Source organism: Malaclemys terrapin, chromosome 14 (genome assembly GCF_027887155.1).
Source record: "Malaclemys terrapin pileata isolate rMalTer1 chromosome 14, rMalTer1.hap1, whole genome shotgun sequence".
Classification (NCBI taxonomy): Eukaryota; Metazoa; Chordata; order Testudines; family Emydidae; genus Malaclemys; species Malaclemys terrapin.
The window spans coordinates 4943540-4962747 of NC_071518.1; the positions used below are offsets into that span (position 1 = coordinate 4943540).

The window sequence follows — 19208 nt, forward strand, 5'->3', positions numbered from 1 at the left end:
TTTGAGAGCCCCTAGGCTACACGGAGTCAAACCCCCTTCTTCTGGGAGCAGCCGGCATCCCCTGCCACTGGACCCCACCAGCTTTGGGGCTGCTTGGAGACGTCAGAATATCCTAGGCCAGGGGGGATTTCTAGTGCGCCCCCCCCCCCACGAGGAGGGGCAGATACCACCATGCTCCACGCCACCTGAGTCTGTGGGCAGATGGCAAGAGACGCGGGCTTCCGGCGGGCACAGAAATGGGATGGCTCTCAAGACTAGCTCCCCACCCAGCCAAGAAGCTGGCACTGCGAAGGACAGACCCTCCTCTAATCATCCGGATAGGATTGGCCTGGGTCACTGGGAGCCTTTCAAAGAGATGAAGGAAACTTCTCTGATTCAGTGAGGGTGGGGGGCAGCCCGCTCTGGTCCATGCTGATCTAAAGACCCGAGCTTGGCAAGCGGAGTACCGCAGCGTGGTAGGGGCTTGCTTCCACGTGAGATGTAAAACTAAGCCACAAATAACTACCTACCATTGTGACAGTTTTCACAGACCCTGCTTTCCCACCCCAACCCCACTCTGTCTGCTGGCGCGTCCAGTGTGATACGATCTTCTCCTTCACTTCCTGCCCTGCGCTGCTCCATGGCGTCGCTGTGCACTTTCAAATTGCTCCCGCATTCCACCCCAGAAGTGGCTACATTTCCAACCTTCTGCCTGAAGGTTCTCACACGGACCTGCTAATTCCAGGTCAACCAAATAAATTCTGGCACCCGGAAACGAGCTGCCCCGGCTGGCTCCCAGCTGATGGACTCTCAAGGCAGCTGCACTGGGGAATGTGCCACTCCAACTCTCTATAAACGAACAGTGAACAATCTTTACTGCGCACCCGGGGACAGAGGCAAATAAAACCAAATAAACAAACCAGCGTTAAAAGGCCCAAAGGCTGCAGATATACCTAAATCTCTGATGGGGACCAACCTGAAAGACAAGAGCCCATAAAGTGCAGAGTTACAGCTTGGCGGGGGAGGAGAGGTTGAGGTTTTCAATTACTTCTCCCTTTTTACAGGGCTGATTGGTATTTGTGGGGGCCAAGCGGCTGCCGTGATGAAGGGGCCAGAGACTGGGCGCATGTGAACGAGCAGGTAGCTTGATCTAGCTGCAAAGCGCGCCCATTATTCAGTGGAAGGATGGCATATCGATCAGCCCTGCATCGGAGACGTTCCCGTAATAGCCTCGAATGAATCGCTCCCGTGCCGGGCTCAGAGTCACCGCAGCAGCAGGCGGCCGCGAGGACATGCCAGGCAGTGCAGAGAAAGGGGGTGTGCCAGGGCTTTCATAGGAGAGACCTCAGGCTTATGGCAACTGGCTCCCCCTTCTTCTCCCACCCCCCTGCCTGCTCCACGTGGGCCCCGACCAGATGCCGATCTCCACCCTCATCCCACTCTCCAGCCACCTCTCAAGCCAGAAGATGCTCTGCTGGGGGCTGGACCAGGAAGATTCCCTCCTAGCTGCTGCCCAGCCCCTCTGCAGCTGAGAGGGCAGAAGGAGCCTGTCCCGGCCTCTCCTCCCAGCCATGCCTGGGGAAGGAGCAAAGGAGACAGGGAAGAGCGCACAAAACTCAGGAAGCCAGTGAAGATGGCAGAACATTAATCAATATGGTTCCACTTCCCAGAGGCCTCTCCCTCTGCTGTCCAGCTGTTGGAGAGACGTCAAACTAGAGTCTGGGCTAAGGGACGATCCCACTCAACACCTGGGAGACAGTGAGCTGGGACATTAGCACGCTTAGATGTCCCTCCCCTATTTCTCATCTGCACGGCTGGACAAACTTCCCCAGTGCCCTCCCCCCCCCCCCCCCACCAAGAGGGGCCAGATTGCCTTTCAGATTACTCACCACCCAGCTGAAAGAGCTTGCCATGGGGGACAGGGGGGCTAAGGAGCAAACAGAGGCCTGCCTTGGGAGGAACTAAATTCCCCCTCCCTTAAAGGAACACTACCAAACTATTTAAGACTCAGATTTAGAGCATTTAAAAAAAAAAAAGGGGGGGGGAGAAGGTTTGTAAACCCCGCCCCTAAATAAACAGTGCGTTTGAGATTTTAAAAGTGGAACTGAAAATAATGTGGGGCTAGTGGAGGGGAGAGGGTGTGGGGGGCAGGGAACGTCATCCCCATCACACTAGGGCACAAGCAGCGAGGAGCTTAGTTTCACTGTCCAAGCCGAGCGCCCTGCAAACATTTTGAAAAAGAAAACGTTTGCAAGCACAAGTTAAACGTGGAAGGATTTTGAGCGAGTAAGGGGCGGGGTTTCAAAAGTGAACGCATTTGCATGTGCAAATAGCAGCTCCCGGGACCGGGTAGACAGGGCGAGTACCCAAGGTGGGCAAAGAGCCCATTAGGTAGCTCTCTTGCCATTTGGACATGCAGTTACCCAGGCTGCATGTGCATCTCTGGGAACTCCACGCACACACTTCCATGGCACGGCTGTGTGCAATGCTTTGCCTGTGCAGTTTAATCAGTGTGGTCTAAAGCAATTTCAGTAACTCCAGCAGGAATCTGGGGTTTCCCAGTGTGACTTATGGCAACAGCATCCTTTTAGCCAAGCGCCAGTGCAGTGAGGGATCGTACGCGGCCATCTCTCCGCTCTGCCGGCTAATTCTAGAGCCCTTGCAATCACCGAGACACTCACCGTCCCTAAATCACTATTATGGCTTGGCAGTCTTTAGTTCAGTCGATACCGACCAGACCTGAATGGGCCATTGCAGAGCCATTGCTACCGTAAATCTACCATCCTCCAACACTGAGCTAGCCTGGCTTACAGAAGATTGCCAATGAAGAGCTTAGCCTGGTGATGCATGAGGGGAAGAACTGATTAGTTCTCCCCAACCTTGATGCCTGAAGCAGATGCTCGGATTGTTTTCCCCCAGATGCACCAGCAATTCCCAGACAAGTTACTTAGCTAAGAACTCCCATGCTGCGGCTGTGCAGAAGCACGCCGGCTACAGAAAGAGGCTATCGGAACGGTTTGGAGAGACCAGAATCCCAGCCAAACGTCGGAGAACCAAATCGACAGCCAAATAAATTCATAGCTACAGTTCCATAAACAACCTTAACTCTCACCCACTTCCCCCGCGAAAGGTACCTGGAGGTTTGGTTCTAGAAGCAACCTCACAGTGGAGTTTCTGAATCCTTGCAGGAAGGGAATTGGGTAATTCGTCTCTTGTGGTACCCAGTCTACATCAAAAGGCGAAGGGGAAGGTCATCTGGGGCTATTACAACTGCTGTACACAGGGTGGAGGAGGCAGAGGGCGTTACAGAGTCAGAGTAAGGCTGTTTGTGGCAACTTAAAAACCACAAATGCCTTGCAATTACTAGCAATTTGCCAGGGAGGCTTTTCGTTGCAATCAAGGATGTGAATTTACACCTATCTTGAAGGGTTTGGTCTAGGAATTGCCTTCGTTTTTTAGACTAAAGTAACTGATATCATTGGTTACCCGCGCTCTGTGGCAGAACAATGCTATTTCTGACAAGGATCTAATTCAGATTAGATTACAACCCAGCTTAACCAGATGTTAGGGGGAGGGGACGAGACTCAGTGAAAAAACTCCCCCACAGTAAGTGGCAGCTCCAGCCCCAAAGAGAGAAGAGATTGGAAGACAAAAGATGACAGGTGGCGATGAAAAGACTAGACGCCGGGAGAGGACTGGGTAACAAAAGCTGGGTGTGTTAGCGATGAGTACCTGTGTGCACTATTCTTAGCCAACCACAAACAGTCAAAGATTTAAGGAAGCTGGATGCAGTGAGAATGGAGGTCTAAAACCAGCTACACCGCTGATGATGGAGTCACCAATGGTGCTCCATAATATTATAGTACGTGCTCACGGACCCAGAAAAGGGATGAAATGCTCACAGTCTGGCCTATCCTGGGGTCTGATCATTAGTGCACCGGATCTAGGTTAGATAAATGTCTATCAGGGATGGTCTAGAGTATTTGGTCCTGCCATGAGGGCAGGGGATGGACTCGATGACCTCTGGAGGTCCCTTCCAGTCCTAGAGTCTATGAATCTATGCATCGCCCAGAACTAGAAGGGTTTCACGTTCCGGCCAACTGGATGCAGTGCCTGGATTAGCATCTAGCTACAGCTATGGATGCATGAGGACTGCATCTCCATCCCTGAACCGCTGGCCGAGCCCCCGTGGAACCCCAACCTCTGCGTTCATGGTGAAATATACATGCACAACTCAGATAAAGCCGAAGAGAGGGGGGTTGTGTCTCCAGCACCTCAAATCTCTGAATGGTGCCTCCTTCTGGGATATTAAGGAATTAAAAAAACAGCCTCTGCAAGGGGGCAGTCTTGGGCATGGTGCCTCAGAGGACCAGGGTAGGAAGGAAGGGAAAGGAAAGGCGAGAGCATCTGATCCTTTGGAAGGGGGCTACTGAATCTGAAATCAGCATAAAACAGACCCATGCACCTTATTCTCTCCCGGGATTGGCTAGAAGCTATTTTTAACAAGGAGCGAAGTCAGACTAGAGACTAAGTCTTAGCGATCAAAGGCAGCAATTTGTGAAGGCACTTGCCCATCCTGGGTAGGAGCGACTTTCCTGCCCCCCTCCTCTTAACAGAATCCTCCCACCATGAAGGAGGAGGGTCTCTTTTTGAAATGGGCAACAAACTGGCTGGCCAGTCAGGACTTGAGTAGGTAGCACTGGGGTCAGCACAAGAGCCAGCCTACAAAACAGAAGGAAAATTAAACGGCACAGTACCTCTGTAAACGCTCCCAAGTCGAGGATTATAGATTATAGCTATCAGCTATTTGCATATCAGAATTTTAAGCAGCCAGCCACCTCCAGCGAACAAGGTCATTTCAAAGATAAAAATATTCCTTCTCCCCTGCCTTTCACATTCAGTCGGCACGTCACACAGCCCGTGCGAGAGATTATCACGGAGACATGTGAAGGGGTCCCCCCAACGCACAGGGAACTCTACAGACCAGCGCTGGGCGCTCCATCAGCCCAGGGGAAGTGGATGGATGGGAGGGGGGGTATCCAACTTGCTACTGGGTTAGAGAAATTAAACAGCGGGGGGCACACCAGAAAGGAGACTGGAGGCGCAGAATGGGAGAAATCCAAAAGGGGACACGGGAGAGGGGCACTGCCTAGACACAGAGGAATGAAGAACAAGGGAAGATCTAGGCTCATGGATGAGCCCCAAGTCCCTAGAGCCATAAGAAACTGACCATATGGAGCATGCCCATCTGAGTCCAAGGTATGGGCCCTGCATCAGCCTTCCAGCAAGAAGGAAAAAATCTCCACCCCTGCCAGCCACCGCTGAGTGTGTGTGTGTGTGTGTGTGTGTTGTGGGAGGGAAGGGGGCCTTTCCTCCCCAGCAGAAGGGAGGCCACCAAGAAACGAACCTGTCGGGTCACGTGCGGAAGGGGATAGATGGGCCTGATCCTGTGAGGTCTCAATGGGGAACTTCTATAGACTTCAGAGGCAGCTCCACCAGGTCAGGTCCCAGGCTTCCCCTCAGCTGCTCCGCTTCATAGACAAACAAAAATGGAGCCAGATGAGCAGGTGACAGAGGGGGAAGGGGAGACGCTAAAGGGACACTAGCGAGCTTAACCCCTGCAGGGCTGGAAACAGTTGTGCTAGTGCACTAGAACCAGGAAGTGAAACTGACCAGTCTGGCTTCAGGTGTGGAGCAAAGAGATAAACACCAGCAGGGGGTAGCATGCTGGGTGTTTGAAACGCTTTCAAACTAAGTGATCCAATGCATTGGAATCTCCGGGACCCTTGAACGGCTATGGGGCAAAATCCACCCTTCTGAGGCTTGGAGCACAGAGTTGCCCACTCTCGCGATTCTATCGCTATATCTTGTGATATTTAGGGTTTTACTTCTCTCCGGGAGCCAGGGCTTGAAATCCATCCCTCATGTGGGAAACGTGTACTAATCCGGCCAGCCACGTTCAGGAAAGGGGAACACAACTGGAGCAGGTGCAGAGAAGGGCTGCTAGGGTGACCAGGGGAATGGAGAGCTGATCTGATGGGAGGAGACTTTGGGTACGTCTACACTGCAAAAACACCCTGCAGCAGCGAGTCTCAGAGCCCAGGTCTACAGACTTGGGCTTGCGGGGCTCGTGCTATGGCGCTAAAAATAGCTGGATAGATGTTCCCGCTTGGGCTCTGAGATCCACCCCTCTCATCGGGTTTCAGAGCCGAAGCAGGAATACTGACCCAGCTATTTTTCATGCTCTAGTGCAGTGGTTCTCAAACTAGGGTTGCCGCTCGTTCAGGGAAAGCCCCTGGCGGGCCAGGCCTGTTTGTTTACCTGCCGCGTCTGCAGGTTCGGCCGACCACGGCTACCATCTGGCCGTGGTTCGCCGCTGCAGGCCAATGGGGGCTGTGGGAAGCAACGTGGGCCTAGGGAGGTGCTGGCCGCCCTTCCCGCAGCCCCCATTGGCCTGGAGCAGTGAACCACGACCAGTGGGAGCCGCAATTGGCCGGACCTGCGGATGCGGCAGGTAAACAAACCGGCCCAGCTCGCCAGGGGCTTTTCCTGAACGAGCAGCGGCCCTAGTTTGGGAACCACTGCACTAGTGCAAGCCTGAGTCTGTAGACCTGGGCTTGGAGACTCATTTGCTGCAGGTGTTTTTTTGTGGCCTAGACGTACGCTAAGAGAGCTTAGCTTATTTAGCCCAGCGAGACACAAAGGGGATCAGATTGTGCTCTATATATACAGCAGGGGATAAACACTAGGGAGGGGGACAACCCCGGAAGCTAAAGGACAATGTTGGCACAAGAACAAATGGGGATAAACTGGCCATGAATAAATTTAGTCAGGGGATTAGAAGGCTTCTAACCATCAGAGGAGTGAGGTTCTGGAACAGCCTCCCAAACAACCCCCCTGGCTTGATGATGGAGTTTGGTAAGTTTATGAACAGGATCGTCTGAGATAGCAGGGACTGGACTTCATGGCCCAGGAGGTCCCTTCCACTCCTATGTCTCTGGCAAGCCCAGCTTTCATTTAAAAGACAGGGCAAGTTTCCAGGTCTCATGGTTTCATAGAGAAGCTTGAAAATGTCCCTCAAGAGCACCCCAAAAGGACCAAAAATCAGAAGGGAGATCAAAGGAATCCCCCTTTTAAAAACTAAATCTTGATTTTAAAGCCCATCTCATGATTTTATGGGGATCTCTTTTAAATGCTAGGGGATGGGGATACTGATTATGTCTTCAGGAGTCTGCATATTGCCTTGGCAGTTGTAAATTCCTAATGAGGGGCAAACTTTACACAGAAATGGAGGGAGGGGGAGAGAGGGCATGCAGGTAAGTGTTCAACCTAAAGATCTGATCTGCCCTGCATGCTGGGAGTTCAGATCCCAACTCTGAAGCCAAAGTTACACACACACACACACGAGTTGAGCAGGACCATGCCCCCCTTTGGCATGTGCCAGTCAAGTAAGTGGGGGTCCAAACCTTTGCATCTCTAGCAAGACTGGCCCCCGCAGAATGGGGGTGTGGCCAGGTTGACAGGTGCCATTAGCTGCCCATGCAGATGGCGGGGCCAGCTACAAATAGGCCCTTTCCATGTAGGCTTGCAGCCCGTCTTTGCTCAAGAAGTCCTTGTTGCATGTTAGAGGGGAGAGGATGGGGCTGTCACCTGGTGGCCATGTGTGCAGGAGGCCCCGGTCTGCTAAGCCAACAGGAGTGGAAGGAAAAACACTCTCAGGCAGATGGGGCGTTCTGCCCATGCATGGAGGCAGCAAGGTCTAGCCAGCCTAAGGGGTGGAGTTGAGACACTCCCAACAAGGTCGCAGCAGGGCCAAGCCATCTCTTCTCCACATCAGTGGCCAATAACCAGGCAGTCTGCGGCACAGCACAAGCCCTTTTCCTCACTCAGGGGCCCATCTCAGCAGGATTCCATGATCCTACACAAGGGGGCCACCGCTTAAAACGTGGACGCCTCGTTAGCCAGCTGCTTGTGCCCAAAGCAAAGTGGAAGCCACTTCTGTAGGCCCTACAAAAACGTGTTGCTTTCCATCCCCCCAAGTTACACAAGCCATGAACTGGTATGTTTAAAACAATCCTGGAAATAGATCGGTTCTTCGGGGGCTTCCCAAGCAAAGCTCGGTCGCATTCAGCAATGTGGAGTCACCCAACAGCATCTCCTTTAAAGGAGTCATTCCGTTACACAGCCTCCTTCAGAATAAATTCATACGCTGGCCGCCCCCAGGACTTAGCATCGCAGGCAGTGACAGAGGAGACGCTGAGAGGCGGCTGAAAGATCAGCAAGTGGGGCATGACGGCGAGCTACCTAGCTTCTTTGCCTCCCTCCTTCAAGAGGATCCCAGAGGGGAAGTGATGCTGCTACAGCAAGTGCCCCGGTGCAGCTCACCCTGGCGAAAGAGGCAACACAGAGAGACACCTATCCCCTCTTCTGCCAAGCCCCACAATCCCCAAAGGAAGTTCCCGCGGAGCAGATTAGACGCGAGATCCAGAGAGGCACAAAGAAAGGCGTCTGGGAGCAGAGCTGCTCCCGCCCCCCCGCCACACTGCATCTTCACAGCTGCCATTGCTGACATATGGCGGATCCTGCCAGATAAAAAGAAAATTCAGGCTGCTCAAAGTTTCCCTTTTTGCCAGTTCTATTCCTGATAAGTGCAGTGCCTGCACGGAGGCTGATAGACGGCCTATCGCGGCGGTTAGCGCGAAAGGAACACCCTATCGCTCCAGCATCGCCGGACTGCCATCAACTCCCAGCCACACAGAAATTAATATCACTCCAATTACCAGAATAGAGATGGGCTGGGAGAAGGTGATAATAAAATCTCTTTTACATAAAGAATGCAAATAACTCACTCTGACGAGGGCGGGGGAGGGAGACGAAAAAGCGGCGCAACTTTCCCCGCACACCTTCAGCCGACTGAAAGCCGACACGCAGAGCCTGTTCTATTTCACTGCTGCTTCGGCCTCTCAGGCAGCTGGAGAGTGACAGAGGCAGGGATGCCGGGGCCAAGCGTGGAACGCTCAGTTTGTACGCAGCGTAATTAGGGACGCAGAACTAGACGGGATTTCCTGGGTCGTTCAGTCCAGGCAGCCCCATCACACTGTGGATCGTTCCCCTCCCAGCATACAAGTAACGAGCGCTCTAGCCGCTAACCGCAAGGGTGCGCGTGCACGCACAGCTCTGAGCCCCCAATTCTGCCAACAAGCCAGGGCACTCTGCTCAGGACTCATAAGCAACCCTACAAAAACAAACCCAAGGTGAGCGGCTCAGCACCAGCCAGCAACCTCGTCGCAAAACAGCATTCCCAGGCTGGCACTCGCGGGTAACCCTACCAGCTTGCCCGTGGCATGTTGTGGAGGAAACTTACCCAGGAGATTTGACCTCCCCGCTTCCTAAGGGGTGCGGAGCAGTGAGACGAAGTGACTTAAGGTATTATGGAAAATACTATGACAATAACCCAATTAAATGAAGTATCCAACCCCTTAAATTATCTCCCCGGCACTGCTGGGATGTGGGGGGAGCAGGAATATCTCGCTTTTTATTCCCAGGCTTGGAGGGGTCCTGATCATGCTGCTTCACCCCCCAACCTCTTGACCTGCCCCCCAGTTCATTCCACCGGGCGAGCAGCGAGCCAGAGGAGAGCTCTGACTATGGGGCTAGGAAGCGGGGAACCTGCCTGGCTGGAAAGCAGTGCTGTAAAAGGAAGAGGCAGAACTGCCTGGGCTGAAGCTGCTTATTAGCAATTAGGCTAATGAGGATGAGAGGTCGGAGAGAAAGAACACATCACGTCACCTCCCCTCCGCCTCCCTCCATGGTCACTAGGGCAAAGGGCCGGGGTGGGCGGGAGCAGATAAAGAGGAGATTGGCGAGGTGGAAGCCGCACAGATACTTCCTGCCAACGCATCCAGGAAGGGCCCGGGATATCAACTGGAGCACATTTCCCTTCCTTGATGAGTGTAAACGGGGGAAGGGGGGAGGGAGGGGACCACTGACAGTATCAGCAGCAAACAGCAGAGAGATTCATGCTGGGGAAGAGGCTGGTTAACTCTCCTGCCCCAGCCAAGGGACGGGCCCAGCGCTCTGCCAGGCCCTTCCCATCCCCAGTGGGCACAGCCCCAGAGGGAAGGCGGCAGGACTGATCCCCACTCTTGCCACAGCCCCTCCACACCCCACTCACACTCCTGGTCAGCGATTGCCCCCTGGGAGGGGATGGGCAGGGCTAGCCCTGGCATGGGGCCTGCTCAGTGTCATGGGGCCTGTCGCCAGTGGGTATTTCACCAGATGAGGCAAAGCCGCTGGCGACGGGGTCATGGGAGCTGCACATGTGCCTTGGCACTCGGCGTTTCCCATGCTGCTTCGATAGCAGAGCCGGGACAATCTCCAATCTCTCCGACAGGCCCCCACCTTAGCCAGGCAGCCCTGAGCCAGGGCCGGAGGCCATTCCTTCAGCAGCTGGTCTTTGCCATGGGTGGCACTTAGGGAAGGGAGGAAGGGCCCAATTAATGAGGCACCCGCGGGCAGAGCCACAGAGCCAAGGGATTCACGGGCCCTTCTCCCCAGAGGGCCAGGGATCCAAAGTCAAACCAATAGCAATCAAGCCTCAAGGTCACGCCTTCCCAGCATGCAACGAGGGCTGGAGCCGAGAGGGGAGGGAAACCCAGTTCTCCTTGTTTAAAAACCCAACGCTAACGTCTCTCTTTCTGCAGCGTTCCCCCCCCCCCCACACCCCACCCAGCTCCGCTAGAGAGGAGTGTGATACCACTGCCGGTGGTGCCCAGACGCATGGGGAGTACAAGGGAGACCTAAACTGACCTACAAAGAGGACAGCTCAATGGTAGGATATGAACTCACAACATGGAAACACACGGACCATCTCCTTCAATGGATGAACACCACCCCCACCCACTTTCACCTTGGTCTTTCCCCCGGCCTTGGTCCATGCAAAGACACACCTCTCGGTTGCAAGGAGGATATCCACACATACTGCACGTCTGTTAACGTTTCATGTCTATAGCGATCCTTGCCCAGATTGGGGGGGGGGGGGGGAGGGGAACCTTCCACCTAGGCACCATGGCCAAATATTACCAAGACAAGACTATAAGCTCCTTGGGAAAAGACTGTCTTCCTTTTGGTTTCTAGATACCACAGCGATAGGTCCACCAAGGGCCCAGATAGCGTGCACAGCACTGTACTGTCTGGCAGCCTTCACGCAAAGACATTCAGACTCAAAACACAGAGATGACAAGACAGGAAGACGGCGATATACGGCTCTAGACACTTCTTGGGGTTTTGATAACATCACTAACCACTCTAGCTCTCTTCTTGTGGTTGCCATGATGCTATCAAAGCCCCACTGTGACTGTGTAGGAACATAGACCAATGGCCAGAGCTGGTATTGCAAATGCAATCACGTAGCGGTCAGCGCCGGATGGTTTTTTCCAGAGGAAGGGAAAAACGTTATCCCTGGATCACCTTACCACGCGTTCAACGCTGTATATCGATAACTCCTCCTTCCTGACACCACATGCTACCTAGCTCTCCCCCGAAGAATGGAGATCCAAGCATCTTCAGCGTGATATTAGCATGCAGTTATAACCCAGGCACTACGTTAATACAAATAATAAACAATTAAAAGTTATTCAAGCCCTTTTAAAAGAAATCCAGCTGCAGTACTGGTCCCTGCTCTCCTGCAACAGTATCTGACTCTGCTCTCCTGCATCAGTGAGTTCCACAGGTTGGCTGCAGTTTACATCTAGTCCTATTAGTGGTAAATATACTGTCCTTCACCATGTCATCGAATGACCCCATATTCTTCTGTTAAGGGCCAGGGCCAGGACCTGTGTCTCCTCCAGCGCCTTCCTTTCTCCTGGCTAACTCCTGAGGTTTGTAATATTCAATCACACACAAGTCCTACCAGCCCCCGATCTCCTTTGTTACCCTGCTCTGGGCCTCTTTTAGGAGCAAGGGCACCGGTTTTGAGGCTGGAGGCAACAAAGCCTGCAAGCCACACCACAGAGGAGTTGAAGGTACAGAACAGGGGAGCGAATGCAGCTCCTGTTTCAATCCCAGGCTTCGGCCACCGTCTGCGCTTCCTTTGTTCTCTGGCCTGCGTTCTGCAGAAGAGCGGACTACATGATCACAGTGGTCCCTTCTGGCCTGGGAATTTAGGAATATGGGGGGGACAAATGTGGCATTCGGATCTGGGATTCAGAGTCCAACCCTCTCCCCTCCTTCAGATGCAGGAAGTTTGGTGGTGCTCGGATCCTGAGTCTCTGCTGCCTACAATGGCAAATACACCATTGACGCTGTATTTCTCTCAATGCCTACATTTCTTGGGCCACACGTTCAAGTAGTTTGTAACTTGCCCCACTCACTATTAAATCTGTTTGTGTCGGGGGGGTGGGAGGTGGGGTTTCCTCCCCGTGTAACATTATTCAGGTCTCTATTGACTTCAGGAGACTGCTCACCTGCTTCCCCACCCCCTCCAGCTATCACCCCAGTGTCACTGTGTGAACAGACCCCCTGAGACATTGGCGCCCATTCTTCTCAGAAGGTCACTGGCTGGCCAAGCTACTCCCAGCCGCCTCCACGGAGCCCTTTGAAAGGCAAATGGCCCGGGAAGACACTGACATTCAAGACATTCATACCTGCCTGGTCATACATGACCGGCCAACCAAGGACGAGCCCAGAGACAATGAGCAGCAAGAGAGAAAAGTCAAAGCCATCAAACCCGGAAGCCAGGATGGACGCTGCCTCCATGCCAGGTCCAGCCATGGCATTTTTCAGCTGGAAGACAGCGTAAGCCATGCTTCTCAGCGGGGACAGCACGGAAACGAAACCGTGGAGACCCACGCTGCTGAGCCCTCCCTCCTGCAGGGTGCAGGGTGTCCCAGCAGGGTTCAGGATGGGGCAGAGGACACGTTCTGGGGACGGGGAGGATTTACCTGGCCCATTCCATGGGTCCGGCTCCTGCGGGTTTTCTCCAGGCTCCTGCTTTTTGGACTCCTTCGGACTTTCCAAGGCTTCTTTGGACTCTGCTTCTGGAATGGAAGAAACGGCCTGTTACCGCGTCGCACAAGCTCAAGGGGAACGTCAGACAACGTCCCACCGTCCTTAGCCAGCCCAAAAACCCACCGGAAAAGGGCCACCACAAATGGGACACAACAGCAAGCAACGCCCTAGGATGTTCTTCACGGAGTAGAGCTCCACGGCCTGTTTGCAAGTCTTTCCCCACCCTACTCATCTCTCGTTCACTTCCCCATCAGCCCACGACACCAGCCTCCATTGCCCAGTGGCTACCTTCTCAAACAAGCCCCTCCGTTCTTTCTCCCAGGCTGCTCTCCGTGCTTGGGGAGAGCTTCCTGTAAACACTTGCAAAGCCACCTCACCCTCTCCCTTCAAATCCCTCCGCAAGCCTCGGCTCTCTGCAGCGAAGCCTACAAAAAGCTTGACAACTAACCAAGGCAGCTGGTGTGCTGAGACCACAGCCTGTCATTCTGGCCTCCTCGTGCTCCCCCATTGGTCCGTCTCCATCAGTTGCCCCTTGCCTTGTACTTCGATTGGCAGCTGCTTGGTCAGGGACTGTCTTTTTCTTCTGTGTTTGTAAGGCACCTAAGCCATGGGGCTCCCCTAGACATTAAGATACCGCCAATACTAATAAAATGCCAAGCCAGGAACCCCAATCCTTCCTGCCTACCCTGCAGGCATTCCCAGTGCAAGCGAGCAGGAGGGAGCCTTTCCATCCAGGACTCCTGGGTTCCTACCTGTGAACAAATGAACAGCAGCCACCTTGACACCCTTCTCAAGCAGGTATTAGTCCATACACAACCCCACTGTTGTGCAAGTTGATGGGGCTGGTAGTTCTTGCTGCGGGCACAGCCAACCACCTAAACAGCGGACGTGCCCCAGGTCAAGACTCAGGTGTACCGGGAGAGTCCTGCAAGGGCAGCATCCACTGACGTAGCAGCATGCGTGTGTATGGGGCAAGCGAAATGGGGCCTTACGACTAGAACACAACGGAGACCTGGACCCAGGTCAGAGGAGTACTGGCAAAGCGGTGTGGTGAGCGGGGGCCTGGGAGATAGGATTAGAGTAACAAGGGGGGTTGGGCAACTGAGGTGCACTGGCTGATCGAACGGGAAAGGACCTGGAATGGACTCGTATTATCCACGCAGGCAAGGGAACTTCACCATAGATCCAGAGAAGAGCATTGCCCACATGGGAGAAAGCGAGAAGGGCTGCGCGTGGCGATGGGGGTGAGAGCAGCAGGGTGGGAAGAGTTGGCATTTGTAGATTTAAGAGCAACTCGGGGCCGATTTTTAGAATTGTATCAGCAAAACATGCTCCGGGAATGGTGATCAGCTGCACACATGCAACCAGCAAGATACTGCCCACTAACGCAACTGTGCAATGGCACGGGGCCAACACCTGACCCTTGGTCTCCAGTCATCTGCCCCAAGCAGAGGGATATCGCACAGCATTAACCGGGTGGGAACAAGGCCTTCAGCTAATGGAGAGTGTAGCGGGGCAGTTACCCCGCTCCTGAGAGGAAAGGGAAGCAGCCACAGCTGGGGCCACGCCCCAATCAGGTGTACCTGGCCCTGTTATAAGGGCTCATGGAGGAGCTGGGTCAGACTCTCTCTCTAGCTGTGGAGAGAGGAGGACCTGGCGGCCTGGGAGCAGGGTACCGGAAACAGAGCAGTGCTGGGGAAAGTCAGGAGGAGCTGGGGAGCCTTGGATAAGGCCCAAAGCAGGTACTGGGGCTGCAGAAGTGTAGCCTGGGGATAGGCAGAGCTGGTCCAGTGATGAGTGATCATTATGGACTGCAGTCTGCCCCAGAGAACGGGGGCTAGATGACGATTGGCAGTAGCCACTGAGGCAAGGTGGGGACAGAGGGTTGGGGGTTCCCCGGGGTGGGGAAACCCAGAGTGGGGGTACTGCGGAGGGCAGAACCCTGAGGTAGAGGGGCCCGGGAGGGACACGGAGCCCTAATGCAGGCGAAACACCGGTCTGCAGAGGACACTCCGGGCCGGACAAGAGCTAATTCCCAAGATGACCAGCAGGAGGCGCTGTGCCGGTGAGTCTTCACTCTGCTACAGAGGGGGATTGGCCGATGTGCTGGTTTTTATAAATTTCAAGTCACGCCAGAGGAGCATTCGAGCACGTGACACACGCAAAGAGAGCAGAGACTGAGAGCAAACCAAGCACTGGAGCGTCTGGAGACACAAACCCCTTTCTCCTTCTCTATGGACTTGGAAGTTCTCATTAATGTTCAGAAGCCTGAGGGAACCTGTGGAAAGGAACCTCCTTGCCTTTCCATCCCACCAAGGGCCCCATGTCAGGGAGCCTGTTGAAATACAGCTCCCGGCATGGCTCTATTTGTGGCGTCTACATAGCAACTTGATAACAATTATTTTCTCCATTAACTGCTGTTAAAGATGGTGCCGATAAGCCTATCTGCATATGACAGTGCGACAGATTAGCGCCCAAAGTGCATGTTTGTCTTCACGTCCAGGGCGGATAACCACTGCAAAGCCCAAATCGATAGGCGCCATAAAGAACGCCCCTGGGTGACGTCACCGGCATTGGCGATATTAATACAGGTGATAAGCGGGATGATTAACATCAAATAAATCAATCACCGGGTATAAAAGTCCTATTATTTTTGGCTATAAATCAAAGTGCCTGGCATATTGATTTTTATCCATCTCGCTGAAAGCTTTCGCGGCCGTTATTGCTGCTCGGCGTTATCTGCACTATCACCTTTTTATCAAAGCAGCCAAATGCCAGGTGCAGCTCTCCGGCTGAGTTTCCAGCTCCCTAACCCCCCAACCTCGGGACTGCATTGAGCTCCCCAATCAGATAAAGAGCCACTCGCTTCCTCTGTCAGCCCAGCCCAGCGGGGAGCAAAGTCTGCCAGCAACAAACCACTTCTCCTCAAAAGGAGCCTCCTTCAACGCCGCCCCCCACCCCCGGACCACCTCAACAACCATCGCGCTTGGCGGATGACCCATGGCCACAGTCAGTGGGGACAGGGCGGGGCGGGAGATACAGAGGGTCATGGACAAGACTCTGGCTTGGAGGAGCTCATGTGCTCCTGCCATGCTAGCTGCCCCTTATCGGGGAAGATTATCAGGAGATTAACATTCTGCTCCCTTTGCTCAAGGCCTCCTCCCTCTGGGAGTTTTCCTTCCCTTTATCTAGGGGGCAAGTGCTCCAGTTTATTGACTGCCAAGTCAGAGGCCAGAATCTTCCAGTGGCATCGATCTCCGGAAACCTTTGCTATCGTGGCAGGTCTCGGACTTTGACGGAGGGTGGGTTCCTGCAAGGAAAGAACACCGGCACAGAGAGATTGCGGAATCTGACTGCCAGAGCCACCTGGTGGGGTCCGGCACAGGAAGGGGGGGGGTCTACGATCCACTCCGCGCACGGGAGGAGAGGGTGTTTCAGCTCCGGGCACGGGAAAGAAACTAACCCTCTCCAAAATGTGCATCAGATCTAAGACTCAGGTACCCCTCACACCGGGGCACGACTGGATTGATTATCATCACCTGGCCCTGCCCTGGCACCATTGATCTCACAGGGCACTGCAAACATTAACTGATTACACTTCGCACCCCCTCCCCAGAGCTAGGATCGCTTCGTGCCGGCACTGAAATGCAGTCGCCTCCCAGGCTGGGGTGCAGTGTGGCCGCGGATTATTGCTGCGTGCCAGCCAGGGATGCTGCATGATTGTTCGGACAGGAATTAAAAGACAAGGTAGCAAGCATCACGCCACTGGATCCATGCCTAACCGGGGCAACTTCCTCCAGTGACATCACCATGACAGCCGTGCAACGTCATGTGCACATTTCCACTGGGGAGAGAGCCAGCTATCCACGACCCTGTCCCACAATCCTTAGCGGCTGCAGGCTGGTTCCACTTTAGGGGTCATTTTGTACTTGGTAGCCAATGTCACCAGATTGCACTGGTGCATTTAATGCAATGGAGCCCTGTACCTACTAGCCAGATCCCCCACTCCTGCATCCCCCCCGCCTCCTTGGAGACGTACCCCTACGCTGGGCTCATGCGCTCTAGGGGAGGCTGTCCTCACATCACTGCACAGGGACAGTTAGAAGAGCTGAAATGCAGCCAGGAGACCAATTAGCAGTCAGCCCCATGTCAGTATCACACCTCAAGTTTCCATGCGCCTGATTCCGGCTCCCAATACCCTCCCCCATACAAGCTCAGTTTGCCTCCACCAGACTGCCAAGCAAAGGGGCCACTCAGAGCGAGACGGGTCAAGAAACAGCCCTACAGTGACCACAGGAAGAGCCCATCTCCTTCTTCCACTGGCTGCACTAGTGCAAGTTGGGGCAAAGGGGCACCGGCTGGACCAAAGCCAGAATTACTGTGCCAGGGCCCCTTCTGACGGGAGGGTGAGGTTAGGAAGCATTTCAAGGTGGAGTAGGGTTACCATTCGTCCGGATTTACCCGGACATGTCCTCCTTTTTGTGCTAAAAATAGCGTCCGGGGGGAATTTGTAAAGCACTCACAATGTCCGGGATTTCCCCCTCCCCCGGCACAGCAGAGTGAGCGGCTGGGAGGGCTGCAGGAAAGTCCCGGGCTGGACTCCGGAGCAGCTGGAGAGGAGCTCCGCCCTGCATTCTGAGCAAGTGTCTCAGCACAAAGTGCAGCCCTCCCCTTTTGCAACTGGGAGCGGTTTCTGCCATGCAGGGTAGCAAAACGGGAGCGAGAGCACTTTGTGCTGATACAAGGGCAGCTCTCCCCTGCAACCCGGTCCGGATCTCGGACCGGGTTTTGTTGTGCAGGGCCAGGGACCGGGTTTTGTTGTGCTGGGGAGCTCAGCCACGTGTCCGGCTCGCATAGAGCCCAACACCCTGTTCTGAGCAGCAGGGTAAGGGGGGCAGGAGAAGGGGCAGGGAGGTTCTGGAGGGGGCAGTCAAGAAACGGGGGGGGGCTTTTGGGGGGGAGTGGAGAAAGTTTTGGGCAGTCAGGGTACAGGTAGGGGGTAGGGTCCTGGTGGGCAGTTGGGGGGGGTCTTAGGAGGGGGCAGTTAGGGGACAAGGAACAGGGAGTCTTAGGTAGGGGGTGGGGTTCTGGAGGGCAGTTAGGAGCAGGGGTCCCAGGAGGGGGCAGTCAGGGGACAAGGAGCGGGGGGGGGGGGTAGGGGGCTGGGAGTTCTGGGGGGGAGCTGTCAGGGGGCAGGAGTGGGGAGAGGGATCGGAGCAGTCAGGGGACAGGGAGCAGAGGGGTTTAGATGGGTTGGGAGTTCTGGGGGGGGCTGTCAGGGGGCAGGAGTGCGGAGAGGGATCGGAGCAGTCAGGGGACAGGGAGCAGAGGGGTTTAGATGGGTTGGGAGTTCTGGGGGGGGGCTGTCAGGGGGCAGGAGTGCGGAGAGGGATCGGAGCAGTCAGGGGACAGGGAGCAGAGGGGTTTAGATGGGTTGGGAGTTCTGGGGGGGGGCTGTCAGGGGGCAGGAGTGGGGAGAGGGATCGGAGCAGTCAGGGGACAGGGAGCAGAGGGGTTTAGATGGGTTGGGAGTTCTGGGGGGGGCTGTCAGGGGGCAGGAGTGCGGAGAGGGATCGGAGCAGTCAGGGGACAGGGAGCAGAGGGGTTTAGATGGGTTGGGAGTTCTGGGGGGGGGCTGTCAGGGGGTGGGGAGTGGTTGGATGGGGCGTGGGAGTCCCAGGGGTCTGTCTGGGGGTGGGGGTGTGGATAAAGGTTGGGGCAGTCAGGGGACAAGAGGCAGGGAGGCTTAGATAGTCCTGGGGGGCAGTTAGGGGCAGGGGTCCCAGGAGGGGGTAGTCAGGGGACAAGGAACGGGGGGAGGGTTGGGAGGTCAGGGGGGGCGGGAAGTGGGAGGGGCAGGGGCGGGGCTCCTCCCGTCCTCTTTTTTGCTCGCTGAAATATGGTAACCCTAAGGTGGAGGCCTGGGTGCCTTTTGCCAGATCTCAGGCCCCACGGAAGTTGCTCCTCCCAGGCCAATCGCCAAACAGGGAACCGAACACACGCCACATTTGTGTGGAGTTGTGAACCCTCCAGGGACAGAGGCCCGGAGGGAGATGGTGGTCACTGAGCCCCGGGCCTAGCCAGCAGCTCCCCCGACACCAGGGAGACGTCTCCTTCTGCAGAGCTGGAGGGGAGCAGGTCAGGGATGGGCCGAGCACGGTGCTCGCATGGATTCGGATCTGCAGGTGACAGTTGTGATGGCATCATTCTGCCAGTCTTGT

General features: G+C 54.9%; 1 protein-coding gene across 1 annotated transcript in view; it reads right to left on the reverse strand.

Annotated features, from left to right (window-relative positions):
* ZFPM1 (zinc finger protein, FOG family member 1) overlaps nt 1-19208 on the reverse strand; it is a 116189-nt gene that overhangs the window by 54579 nt on the left and 42402 nt on the right. The window contains exon 3 of the mRNA XM_054049083.1: nt 12921-13016. Coding sequence (XP_053905058.1) covers nt 12921-13016 — 96 coding nt within the window. The remainder of the gene's footprint in view (nt 1-12920; nt 13017-19208) is intronic.